General features: G+C 36.6%; 3 protein-coding genes across 6 annotated transcripts; 1 reads left to right on the forward strand and 2 right to left on the reverse strand.

Annotated features, from left to right (window-relative positions):
• Positions 1-596: 596 nt before the first annotated feature.
• On the reverse strand, positions 597-4,386 carry LOC113282709. 4 transcript variants are annotated; one of them, XM_026531762.1, is made up of 2 exons: positions 1,514-4,386; positions 597-1,058 (listed from the first exon to the last, which is right to left on the reverse strand). In XM_026531762.1, exon 1 carries the CDS (start codon positions 3,273-3,275, stop codon positions 1,563-1,565), a length of 1,713 nt encoding a protein of 570 aa, XP_026387547.1. In that variant the 5' UTR covers positions 3,276-4,386; the 3' UTR covers positions 597-1,058; positions 1,514-1,562. The 4 variants fall into 4 exon arrangements, with proteins under 4 accessions (XP_026387547.1, XP_026387548.1, XP_026387546.1 ...); XM_026531763.1 differs by lacking the exon at positions 597-1,058 and having other exon boundaries at positions 1,414-3,932; positions 4,199-4,386; XM_026531761.1 differs by lacking the exon at positions 597-1,058 and having other exon boundaries at positions 1,414-4,020; positions 4,199-4,386.
• A 515-nt stretch (positions 4,387-4,901) lies between these two features.
• Positions 4,902-5,936, forward strand: LOC113277808. Its single transcript, XM_026526802.1, has 3 exons — positions 4,902-4,954; positions 5,392-5,572; positions 5,747-5,936. The coding sequence occupies exons 1-3, from the start codon at positions 4,902-4,904 to the stop codon at positions 5,831-5,833; spliced, it is 321 nt and encodes a 106-aa protein (XP_026382587.1). The 3' UTR covers positions 5,834-5,936.
• Positions 5,937-6,988: 1,052 nt separating this feature from the next.
• On the reverse strand, positions 6,989-8,585 carry LOC113279598. The gene is made up of 3 exons (XM_026528279.1): positions 8,441-8,585; positions 7,901-8,333; positions 6,989-7,825 (listed from the first exon to the last, which is right to left on the reverse strand). The coding sequence occupies exons 1-3, from the start codon at positions 8,578-8,580 to the stop codon at positions 6,989-6,991; spliced, it is 1,410 nt and encodes a 469-aa protein (XP_026384064.1). The 5' UTR covers positions 8,581-8,585.
• Positions 8,586-13,020: the final 4,435 nt, after the last annotated feature.

Below are 13,020 nucleotides of genomic sequence, written 5' to 3' on the forward strand. Positions count from 1 at the left end.
TAGACAACATGCTGGAATGGCAGAAGCAATCATGAATCCGTGGGAGTTAAAACTCCAAGCAAGTTCACTGGGCCGCCAAGTTGAGGAAGGATATAAGAATGAAACCTATAAATCTTAGTTCATAGAAAATTACTACCTCCGTTATTTTTTAATAAACCAGTTTCTTTTTTGGAGAAAATTAAGGAAATTAAGAGAACTAATTATTGAAAGTGGTCCTCTAAACACTTGTTAATAAAAGAAGTGAAGTGAAATGGTCCCCATGACACTTGTCAGCCAAAGAAATAAGTGAAATGGTCCACATAACACTTGTCATCAAAAGAAGTTAAAAGAAAAGTGGTCCCAGAAAATTAAAGTAACATTTGACTTTCCCAATTAAGAAACTGGCCTATTTTTTTTTGAAATATTTATTTATAGAAACTGCCCTATCAAAAAGTAACGGAGGGAGTACATGACTAAGAAATACGGTTAGGTTGTACAAACGTCATTGATTTTCAAACTACTATAACAATGACATCGAACTCACTTTTAGCTGTAAAAATAAAACAAGATACGAATTGGAATTTCACAAGAAATAACATCACAATACAACTTGCACCACAGTATCCTAGTGTAGAGATTAGAAAGAAACACCCAAACTTGAAACCTTAATGGTATACATGAGCCTATCCAAATACAACAAAATCTCTAAAAGCTCTCGCACCTGCCAATAGTCATAACATTGCGACCTATCCGCTAAACATAAGATTTGACAACAAACCTTGGGAACAGATCCACTATACTAGAGTTTATGACTGTCCTGCAACGCATTCTCATTTTAAAACACATCCCATTCTCATTATTTTACAAAATAGGACCTACACACGTCAACATACACCATTTGCACGAGTATACAGTACAACAGAAAATAACAGAGGTAGAGGACATGCTAATTAAAGCTTAATGAATAACACAATTTGATCCTTCAAGGCAATGCCCGTTTAGATTTGAACAAGAAACGTCATAGCTACAAGACCATGTAATGTTTTAGCACAACAGTGCGTTCAAGCACGAAACGACACCTAATATCAACATAAAATATTCAGTTAAGTTATGATGTATAGAATTTCCATTCTCATCATGCTACATATTCAGTTAAGTTATGAAATGATAGCAACAATAAGGTCATGTGATCTACCTAGTATGTAATGAAGTAAGTAGTAGTGGCAGTTCAGATGAACGTGAAGATGGGCAGAATGAGAAAATCATTAGAGATGCAACTGTGAGTTATATGGATGACTACAGTTACTTCAGCTGAAGCCTGATATGTTGAGATCCAACACAGACTTCATAAGAACCCCAACAAACATCCAAATCAGGAACTGTAGGTCTCTAAAATTATCAAGAGTTAATGAGTCAGTTGCTATTGTTATCTAGCCTTATGAAAGTCTGTCTTCTTATTCATTACTGAAACAAAAAATAATTCTGTGAAAAAACTTAAATAGGAGAAAACTACCTAAAGGAAACTAAAGCATACCATTTAGCTGATGCTCTTTACCCATATCCACCCATCCTACAGGTGTCAGTTACAAATAATTGAAATTATTTGTAACAGAACAACCAAATTCACCAACTTCTCCTTCTTTAGGAGTGAAGGTTTTCAGCGAAATGATGTTTTCCGCTTGCACATGCAGCTGATAATCGATGCAGGGACAATCACATTCACTATCATCAATATCCTCACTAATATCAGGGTCTGGCCTGATCTCTACCATCTTAGCCTCAAAAACATCACCAGTTCGCACATCGCTGGACTCGATGCCTTGTACCAGGTTATGATGTTTCATTTCCAAATCGTAGAATATAAGACATCCCCCATCAAACCAATACAGTATCACTCGATCAGAGAAACTGAACATACGTGTAGGAGGAGACACTTGGTTATCAGAAATGGTAGAGCTGAAGTACCGCATGAACGGATTGCGATATTGACTTGCTGGAGATACACTGCCGTCCTTCAAACTAACATTGTAAGTCTTCTCCTCTATCCATGTTTGCTTGATCTTGTCCTCCAATATATACAAATTAACCTCAATATCATAAGAACAAAATCTTCTATAATTAGAGCGTGGATTGTCTATCTTATATTTCAATACCCTTTCAGAACGTGCAACACAAGGATATCCTTTAAACTCCATAAGATGATAATCAATTTCTAGAGAACCATCCCTTTTGAACGTCGAGATCAGAGGATTGTATTCAAGAGGGAGTCGAATAAACTGCATTTTCTCGTTATGAACGTCAAACGAGAGCAACATCTGATTCTTGTTCCCATCATCACTGCCGGTATTAGTTACCATCCATAAAAGATCATTTCCACAAGTGGTGGAGTATCTATGATCATTTCTCCACATTGTTGTCACCATTTTACTTGGAAAAGGAGAGTGGCCTGGTGGTGGCGAGATATCACAAGTACTAGTAACTATCTTCCTCCATGATCTACCTCCCAATGTCACAACCATGCAGATAAACCCCCGAACACCGTCAATTGCTGAAGTTGTATAAATAAGTACAATCTTGTACTCTTTTGACAATGAATCAAATCCAAAACCATGACACAAATATGTTAACAATCCCCTTCCATCCCCAATCTCAGGAGTTAAACAGGTGAGATTAAGGGTTTCCCTAGTAACACGATTGATAATAAAAATTTCTTCAAAACCAGCTGATGCATTCAGACGTTTAACACAAGCTAAACCATTACAATTACCTACTGGTTCAATCGAGTGGCCTGGTGGATCTGATTTTGATAATAACTTAAAATCATATAAATAAATATTACTATGATTCTTTTGTAATCTAAAAAAGTAATTTCTTACCCGATCACCATCTTCATTTTCATTTAACACAGTATCCTCATCTTCATCTAACACATTATCTTCATCCTCATCTTCATTTAACACAGTATCATCAACATCTTCATCGAACACATTATCTTCATCCTCATCTTCCTTTAACAAATTTTCTTCATTTTCTTGTAACACATTAAATAGATTAAAAGACAAAATTGTCTTATTGTGATGATGAGCGAAGTGAGACAATGCAAATCCTGAATCATTAGAAATTGAATTGCACCAAAACTTACTAACAGATTTGAATTGAAATATCTTTCGAGTCGGTAACCGGGTCACAATGCTCTGAAGTATCAACTCGTTAGGAATATATGGAGAAGAATCAGAAGATGGAGAAGGATCATCAATGACCTTTTGCTTGCGTTTTTTCGTCACTCTCTTCTTCATCTTCTATTTAGGAGAAGATAAACCTAAAATTACTATAAGGTTTTAGACTGAGAGATTTGAGATAATGAACTTTTTTTTCTTTTTCTGATAATGAATTGAGAATTGACTGATAGAAAATGAGATAATGAATCGGCAAAAATAAATTTATGGGACGGTGTTTTCAAGATATGCTTTTCCCCCATCCCCACTGACGGAAACTTTTCCTATTCAAACGAAACTAGCAGGGCTTTACATAACGGAAAAATCTCCGGTAATCCCAAGTTAGATTAGGTTTGGTAATGCTTTTATTTTCCCAAAAACATTTTCAAAACTTAATATATGTAATAATATTTGAAATTGGTGTTTGGTAAAAAAAAAATCAAAATGTTTTTTATCCAAGACTTTACCTATTTGCCACTCTCATTGATTACCACCTCCGGTTCTCCTATTTGCCAACTCTATACTTTTTCATTTCTCCTGAATACTACCTGTTTGATTTTTTGTTTACACCCCCACGAAGAACCACCATAATAATAATAAACTCTAAAAGAAAAAAAAACCTAAATTCTATTCACGGGAGGCACTTCTTCTTCTCCGTCTCTTCCATGGTTCTTCAGCTCAACTCTCCCACCGATCATCACTTCCATATTTTCTTTGATTTCTTCTTCTGATTTTTAACTTCATATCAAACAAGAACACATAAAATAATGAAATTTGTGAACCATTCAGCACACGAATCACGAACTACATAGCTAAAGACTCCATCCTGGTAAATAGAAACATTTATGGAGCACATAATGCGCAGCAATCAGAAAGTGAGTATATGTTTTCTGAGTATATGCTTGAACTTGAACAATTAATAAGAAATTGAAACCAATTTACTTACTATTTCTATCAGCGGGAAGAAGAAAGAAGTGTATGTAATGTGTATCCAATGGTAATACCTTGAGTTGGTTGCGCATAAATTTCGGTCGGTAGAATCAGAGTAAACCCTTCCTTATCGTACCTTTGATAGAACTCCACTTTTCATCCTCTCGTTAAATTTATCATGGCTCTGCAAATGAAATAGAGGAAACAGTATTTGAGTAACCAATATTGAAACTTCAAAAACACAAAAATCTATCCAAGAGAAGCAATTCGAAACAATGGTATTGATGACGACCTCGAGCTTACTTTTCGTTTTATAATGAAAAGGGGGACGTGTCTTTTGATATGTGGCGTTTTAACTATTCCAAAAACATGCCTTTTCCAAACAGTTTTCCATGTATGTATTATAGTATTAGTGACTGTTCGTTTCAAACGACGTGTACTTCTTATGAGAGTGACTCTTAATGGACCGAGGAAAAAACAACGGGGAAAACGGCTTCTCACAGTTTTCCATCATTTGCCGGTCTTATTGGGCCCCACCCCCTGAAGTTAGGGGGCATATATTCTGTGTCTGTCGGTTTTTTCATAGTTTTTGCCCTCGGTTCGTTTAGACTTTTTGTTCTTATAAAACTTTCTTAACCTTCAGGGATATGACATGACATTTCCTGATTTGACATGGCATTTGACGTGGCACTCTAATTTTTCTGGATTTCTGAAAATGGATGTAGTGGTGACACATAGGATTAAAGGATTCCCCTTTATATTAAGAAGTATTGATAGATGCCCCCAAGGAAAGTAGTGAACGTTCAATCAAAACCAAAATCAAAAAAGAGGTAAAACTAAACCTAATTTACGATTCTGAAATTCAATTGTTATCTCAAATTGTTAATTTCATATCCTCAATTAAATTTATTGGTACTCTATACACGTCGATTCCATAGCATGCTCGTATGCTAATGTTGTTCATATGTAAGCTTTAATAATGTTCTTGTATGTTTTTGGTGAAAACCCATCTGGGGTGATTGTTGCTTATTGATTTTAGATTATTTATTTGATGTATCTGTTGTTTGATTTCAGCTTAAGTTTGTGCTCAAACGTTATTGCATGTTTTATGTAGACAAATTTTTGCTAGTATTTGTAGTGTTTGTTGAATTGCCTCAATGAGACTTTTTTCCCTTGTTAATTGTGGCATCAGAATTATGTAGGAATTAAACTCATTCAGGGCAAGTTTTGGGTTATGTTACTAATTTTTATGTCTTTTGATTTTTAGGAATAAACGAAACAATGGAACCTCGGAACGTCGAGATGAAGAAGAAGTTCCACATGCCTCTAATTCATCTATCTCACTTTCGCCGGCATCAATTTCAAATGAAAAACATGGAGGTCCTCAAGATATGTCTTTACTGATCACTTATAAAGACCCTATTGCATCACGTATATGGAGCGGAGAGGTAACATTTTGGTAACTAATTGTGTTATAAATTACAATGATTTTATTGAATTTATGCAGTTGTGTAAACATAGTATGCTTGTTATGCAGAAAACAAGTAGACTATTGTATTGCTATTAGGCGCAACGCATTAAGCAAATCATCGAAATTGCACTATGCCGGAACATTGATGCAGATGTGGCATGGAAGCTTCAGAATTACCATAGAGATGAGACACTTGCTGAATTCGGAGAGATCAATGAAGGTCCATCTCAAGCAGTAGACAATCAAGGAGAAAGCAGCCAACAAGATGATGAAAACGAAGATATCGAACAAAGGAGAGTTCTAAGATCCACGAGACCACCAAAACCAGTTGAAAGACATGCATCACGAGTTTATAAGAGAAAAAAGAATACCAATTAGATTTGCTATGTCATAATCCTTTGGGTGGCATGTCATTGACAGTTAAAAAAAATGCAGATAGTCTTTGGATGAGATGATGTATGCTCAGTCTTCGCTGTCTTTTTTTTCTTTTTTTTGATCGATTTTGTATCTGATACAACAGAGTTTTTGGTTAGTGCGTAACCATAAGAAATTTTGTGTTCTCCATTTTCATGCTTGAGTTGTTTTGTGTTCTCCATTGTCATGAGTTGTAATTCATGAACTGTTCGGAGGTAACAGTCAGAACTATGCAGGATTAGTCCTCAGGTTAAAGACGGATTATTTTCCGATTAAATCGTTGATTTCTACTAGTTAAATGATAAGAATTAAAGAAATAGTAAATGGTTTATACATAATAGTGATCTAATTGAATAGAGTTCTAACGTAGGGCTAATATTTTTAATGGGTTTTCAGTGAAAATAAAGATTAATGGAGAAGAAGACAAAATAAAAGGAAATAAAAGTGGTGGTAGTTATAGTCAAATTGTATTTGACTTGTGTATGTGGCAAATAGGAAAAATAGAATTGAAAAGTACAATTACTTTAGAAATTCTTATGAGAGTGGCAAATAGGAAAAGTGAGGGTGGCAAATAGGTGGAGCCTTACCCAAAGCACTTCCCAAATTCTTCAATTTTTAAAAACCGGGAAGGAGGAGCTTTTAAAAGCTACAAAAGCATAAGTTTTGGTCCCACCAAAATTCAATGCTTGATTTATCATTTTTGTCCCTATTTTATTTTGTAAATGACAACTACCCTTAATCAATCAATTTTTTATTTCTTATATTTTATTCTTTAAATATTATTATATTTTATTTTCGAACTATTTTATGATACCATTTCATTTAATTTGTCAAAAATAAAAATAAAAACAAAATAATAAATAATTACTTAATTTTAATTTAATTTTTTGTTTGAAAATTATATATATATTAAAAACTGGTTATAGAAAATAATCTTTTTAACAATCATAATAATAGTAATAATTAATAAATTTAGTATTTAACATTTATTTTTTACAATTAAAAGAAAGCTTTCATTAATAAAAAGAAGAATTAAAATTTTACAAGAAACTTGTTGTAGCCTTGCAACAAGTTGCACTCCAACCCCTTTTTGGATAGCTAAACCTAATCTAATAAAAAGAAAATTGCGAACTTTAATATTAGCATCATGTCTAGCTGTGTAATTTTTCAATCTTAACAAAAACTCTATAATTTCAATACCTAGCTCACCTAGGGTAGTAAAAGCTAAGGTACCAAAATTATACCCAGTGGCTCTACATACATCAAGGTATTTACATCTTTTACGCTCTACGGCTTTAGACAAAGCAAGACCCGGTGTAAAAGTGTCTACACCACCTCCGGCGAAAGGAGAAACTCCTGTCACATCCAAACAAGTATCTCGGCCTTCCTCCCAATTGTATACAAGAATGTCCGATGGTCTGGAATCACCGCCATCACGAGATAAGAAACCTAAAGACGCTTCAACTTTAGTGTGCGCACCTGCCCTGTAACAAATATCCGAAAAGGTGTCACGAGCAAGATCATGTCGAAACTTGATTCTGACTTCCTTAGCACAATGCAATGCATGGTCACCATATACATCCATATCTCTATTACAACACAGACAAACACTATTTTCTGTAAAAAGTGGAATGCCAAGTCTATAAGAAAGAACAACACAAAATTGACGTGGCCCCATCTCCTGTCCAAGTCCATCAGCAGGAATTGCAAGTAAGTAATCTTGAGCATGCTTGGTTTTATTACATTGCCAAAGCACTGAGTCCCTCCTTGACATATTGAAAAGGGAAGGCATGTCTTTCGTCACACCTGCAAAATACTGAACTGCCAGTGAGTGCATAGGATGTGGGGCAGTTATGAGATTTCTAAGTTGTGAAGAGTCAATACCACACACTTGAACAAAATGATCAAAAGCTTGTTGATAAACTGGACCTTTAACTGAAATGCTTGAAGATGTGAAGGCAGATGAAACATTTTGTAAAATATTCCCCTGTAGGTGTAAGGTCTGAGAGTAAGAAGCCAAAAAACAATATTGCATGGTGTCAAACATAGAATAAATACCAAGACCACCATCTCTGATGGGTAGAGATACTAATCTTTGTTGTAATATGCCAAAACCTGGACCATCACCAGTCACTAGTTCCCTCATATACTTTGAAAGATGATTATCAAATACAACTTGTGCTTCTTTCACATATTTAGGCGCAGTAGTACGCATAGCAAAATAGAGTTTAGAAACACCTGTGCAGTTGCGAAGAAGAAGCAATTCACTTTGAGGGTCTTCAAGCCTGCGAACTGCCGCCATCAACTGTATGGTCTTCTGAAATCTGTCAAGAACCAATTGACTACAAAATTCAGCATTCAAACTCACAGGACCACCAAGTAGTTTAACTCCTATAGAGGATCTACCTATATCAGTAGGAAAAATACCGACTTGCAAACTCCTAATATCCATAGAAGGCCAAAACAATTCAGTTTTCCGCACATTGAGATGAAGCCCAACAGATGCACCCTCAACCTGAATAATATGAAAAACCTTATAAACTTGCATGGTATCACCAATAATGGTACCATCGTTTAAGTACCATGCCTGCAGATCAAGTTAACACTGTTGCGATTATTTTTAAAACAAGAGGATGCAAAGTCATAGAGAAAAGTAAAGGCCCTAAAGGTCCCCTTGTTGTACAACTTGTGCAGAAGAAAGAGCAGAAGCACCATAATAAAGATTGACAGGAAAGGCATAACAGAATTCAACCCATTTATATATACTTGGGCACCTAAGTCTTACTTCTCTTAACATAGCAGACCTATCCACTAGGTTAAAAGCATTACTGAAATCTACCAAAAGCATCGACATAGAGTTCAGGCTACATTTTTCCTCCAAAATACGATTCACATAGTGCAAAATAGCTTTTCCTCCACATGGTACGCCAACACCAAATTGGAAATCACTTAAATAACTAGACATATCCTTACTTACAAGTGATGTAGCAACCTTAGAAACTAACCTTCTCCAGATAGTACCTACTGCAATAGGTCTAATACCCCCTCCAGGTTTGATTAAAGGAGTAAGCGGTGCACTAGCAATAAATTTACCAAGTTGTGGAGGGAACTTACCGGCTAAAAGAAGATTAACAATAACCGTAATAGACGAAAGAATCTCATCTGCCACAGTTGTTGCTGGACCACTGAGAGCGTCAAGCAAATGTTGAGCATGAAGACCATCCCTGCCACATGATGTACCTTTAGAGAAACTTTTAATTTTGTTCAAAACCATATCAGTACTAGCTGAAGCAGCATCTACTTCAAAAGTGGCAACATGCAAAACTGGCGGTGATGCCGAAGGATGCTTGAGTTGTAAGTCATAAAAAGTGGCCTCGTTAAAAGGAGCAACACCATTAGGTGTAAGAACATGAATGGATGCAGTATAAGAACCTTGACTAAGCTTTCGTCTACAAAGTCGTAAATTAATATCATCTTGATTAGTATTCATGGACAAGACCTTATGTTTAGACAAAAGATCATTATCAGATAACAAACTCACAATCAAAGTGACACAACCATCAGAATCCCTCCACTTTGCTAAAGCGTGATTAATAGAAGCAACTTGAGTTTCTTTCGCATGCCAGATCGACTTTCTGTACTACTCTTGGGAGTATAATTGCGCAAAACACATATAGGAAACAAGAGCAGTTGAATCCAAGCTGAAACATCCAAGGGACTAAGCATAACCTTGCCCAAAGTGTGTTTGAAGTCTACATTTAGTGGGTATATGCCGAACTGTATGCAACTGAGCTTGAAAAACTATATCTAACAACTCCACACCAAGGACTTGAACAGAATTATTAAGCACAACATTATCAACAATAGAACAGGAACAGAAGCACTTGCCTCTTCAGGTTTTGTTACGCCATGAATAAGAAAATCAGCATCCACTCCATTGAAAGGATCCAAAATCACATCTCCGTCGTGTGACCTGCAACACTTCTTCCAAGCTTGGAGATGCATACACTTGGTACACAACCACATCTTCAGTTGTGAAAGAGTCTGTTCCCATAGAGCATAGACTACACCATTATTCTGAATCATGTCCCTGCATCTATCATTTTATTCCTCATTCACTAGATTCATATCATTAAGATGTTGGAAAAAAGATCTTCTCATTAAACCCCTGCCTCTTACACCATTCTTGCAGTCATCAAACCCCTTAAAAGGGCATTGGAGAAACTTACTAGCATTCTGTGAATCAAAACAATGAGATATGGGACTCAAACAAACCCCCTGATTAGACTTAGTAACTCTAGGCATAGTGAACACAAAAGAGAGAAACCCAAAGGACCAATTAGGAATCAAGGAATGAGAATTTATGAGTTCAAATTAGGAACACGCCCAATTGAAAACCTAAAATACCATTCGTTGAAACACTAATTAAAAAAACAGGGGGGACATGCCAAAAACACAAACTTGATGCTGCAAGAAACTTCACTACTGCTCAGAGAAACCTTCAATTGAAGAAACTGAATCCTCAAATCACTAATTCAATAAGAAATCTCAAAAAAAACCGCAATTAGAACCCTCAAACTACTACTACATACACAAAGTTTCACCTCAGATAAAAGATGAAGAATAATTCGAAAAACAACGATACACAAAACGCTAACCCACTTCTGCAGATGACGAAATACACAATCGTAAAAAAAAGACCCCTAATCCAATCTTCAATCGAAGAAATCACCTCGTCAAAAACACTAATCCAATAAGAAAGAAACCCAAATCCCTCTTCTGCTACTACTACAAGAACCCTAACTCAGAGTCCACAAAAATTGCTCAGGGAAAAAAACCCTAAAACTGATTCTTCAATTACTCAGAGAAAGAAAAAAAAAACTATAGCAATGAAAACTCAAAAATTATACAGAGATTAAGAAAAGAAAAACTTGAATCGGAACAATCCTTAATTAGAACAACGACAATTGTTAAATCTGAAGCTTCAATCGCTCACAGAGAAGAGAAAAAAAAATTGGTGGTGAGAAACCACACGAGAGAAGAGAGAGAAACGAAAGAATTTTTTTTTTTTTTTTTGAAGAATCAGTTAATTAATTATTATATTTAATAAAATTAATTATTTTTAAACCCAATAAAATTGAATAAAGCTATTTACAGGGATATGTCTGTTTTTGTCATTAGCCACAACAACCATGGTTGAATCTCATATTTTACCAAACACACTTTTATTGTTTTTCTAATCAGCTTTAACTTTAACTAATATTTTACCAAACGTATAATTGTTTTTTCTCACAGCACAGCACAACAACGAACAACAGAAAAGTGCTTTTATAAAAGCTGCAGCAATACCAAACTGTGGAATGCGCGATTGGGGGATATCAAAACTAATTTGGGGATAGAGGAAAATGACAAAAACTGGATCCAAATATCAAATCAAGGTCACCCCTTATCTAATTATTTTTCAATTCCTAATCTGCCCCTGTGATGGACGGGAAAATTACGCCTTTGGCGCGTTCCCCGCAGGCCGTAACTTCCCTGATGCGCCATGATGAAGCTACGATCCGGGATTTAAAGCTAGGTAAATGCACGTTCATTTGCCCTTGCAAGCATGCTCGTGGAGCATGATGCAGCTATTTAAGCTTCCACATCGTTCCAACTTACCCTTGTTCCGCAAAGGGTTTATTAAGAAAATAAAAACTTTCTTAATACTGCAAAAATGGCCTTTTGAGGCCCTAAACGAAGGAATTTGGCTAAATTCTGGTGACCATGTGGATCTATAGATCGACATGTCTTGATATTTGGGTCGTTTCCCATCAAAATGGACTCATCTTGAGCTAAATTACGACACTCGGGTTTTTAGCCTATGTCGAACACCTTGATAGGAAGTATGAGCATCCAAGGTATGGAATGCAACTAGCCTCATCAAGTCTGGCCACAATCACCTCTTGCATCGAGCTACCGAGCGTAGATGATATGAGGGGCCAAAATATCGCAATCATCTCCCAATTAGATAATATGAGCGACAAGGTGCTGGATCGGCAATGCTACAACTCATTGCGGCTGCCTACGTACCCTTCCCTACTCTAAAGGGATCGTGCACAGACCGTAGTTCATCCACAAAAGGACAGAAGCTTAAGCCAACTCGTTTGCATGGCCGTGGCCAAGCAATAATGGTAATGGTCTAGTCTGTATAGGCCGTTCTGTCAAAATGCATCCAAGTGATGAATACTTGGTATGCGGCATGGCATAGTGATGCGCATGCTTAACACGCTCCATTGGTAAGGCTACATATCTATAAATGAAGCCTAATAATCATTTATACTCTTTCGGCTAATCTATAAATCTTACTTGGTACATGGTCCGCATATATACCTTCAACCAACAATCCCTCCCTATATATGTTAATTTGACATTTTTACAACTCAAATTGGGGTAGCAAAAATCATTCATTGACTCCCCAGGCCATGATGGATGCACCTTACCATTCTGGCCAACTACGATGTACGTCCATAATGGATGTACATTCAGTTCTGGCTCACAGGCCAGTTTCAATGTCCAGCCATGACGGCTGAATATTTCCTAAGCCAGGTCCCGTGAAGGGCCGTGATGGTTGTACTTCCGTCTTTGGCCCATAGGCCGCTCCAATGTCCATACGTGATGGTTGTACATCTCTAAGGCTATCTTACTTTGTGCATGGTCCGTATATGCACCTTCAACCAAGTACCCTCCCTATATATGTCTTAATGGAATTTCTACAAGTATGGAAAGGGGAGCATATTGAGATGCTTGCTTCACTATTCATGGATGTTGCCATGAATTTCTGAATGACCGACCAAGATGGCTGCTCACTGCCAATGCCAACTCGGTGTCCAGCCATGTTGGTTGTCCGCTTCCAACCCGATGTCCAGCCATGTTGGTTGTACATTACCAGCTCTTGTCCAGCCTTGTTGGTTGTCCACTGCCAACCCGATGTCCAGCCATGTTGGCTGTACATTACCATCTCGGTGTCCA

Source organism: Papaver somniferum, chromosome 5 (genome assembly GCF_003573695.1).
Source record: "Papaver somniferum cultivar HN1 chromosome 5, ASM357369v1, whole genome shotgun sequence".
Taxonomy (NCBI): domain Eukaryota; kingdom Viridiplantae; phylum Streptophyta; class Magnoliopsida; order Ranunculales; family Papaveraceae; genus Papaver; species Papaver somniferum.

Bases quoted from the DNA above. Each gene is read 5' to 3' on its own strand.
- LOC113277808 (XM_026526802.1), top strand. From the start codon at position 4,902: ATGCCCCCAAGGAAAGTAGTGAACGTTCAATCAAAACCAAAATCAAAA. The intron at 4,955-5,391 runs GTAAAACTAAAC...TTTGATTTTTAG, and splicing joins AAACCAAAATCAAAAAAGAG to GAATAAACGAAACAATGGAA. The intron at 5,573-5,746 runs GTAACATTTTGG...ACATTGATGCAG, and splicing joins CACGTATATGGAGCGGAGAG to ATGTGGCATGGAAGCTTCAG.
- LOC113279598 (XM_026528279.1), bottom strand. From the start codon at position 8,580: ATGGTACCATTATTGGTGATACCATGCAAGTTTATAAGGTTTTTCATA. The intron at 8,334-8,440 runs GTCGGTATTTTT...GGTTCTTGACAG, and splicing joins TGGATATTAGGAGTTTGCAA to ATTTCAGAAGACCATACAGT. The intron at 7,826-7,900 runs GTGTGTGGTATT...CTGGCAGTTCAG, and splicing joins CTTTTGATCATTTTGTTCAA to TATTTTGCAGGTGTGACGAA.
- LOC113282709 (XM_026531762.1), bottom strand. From the start codon at position 3,275: ATGAAGAAGAGAGTGACGAAAAAACGCAAGCAAAAGGTCATTGATGAT.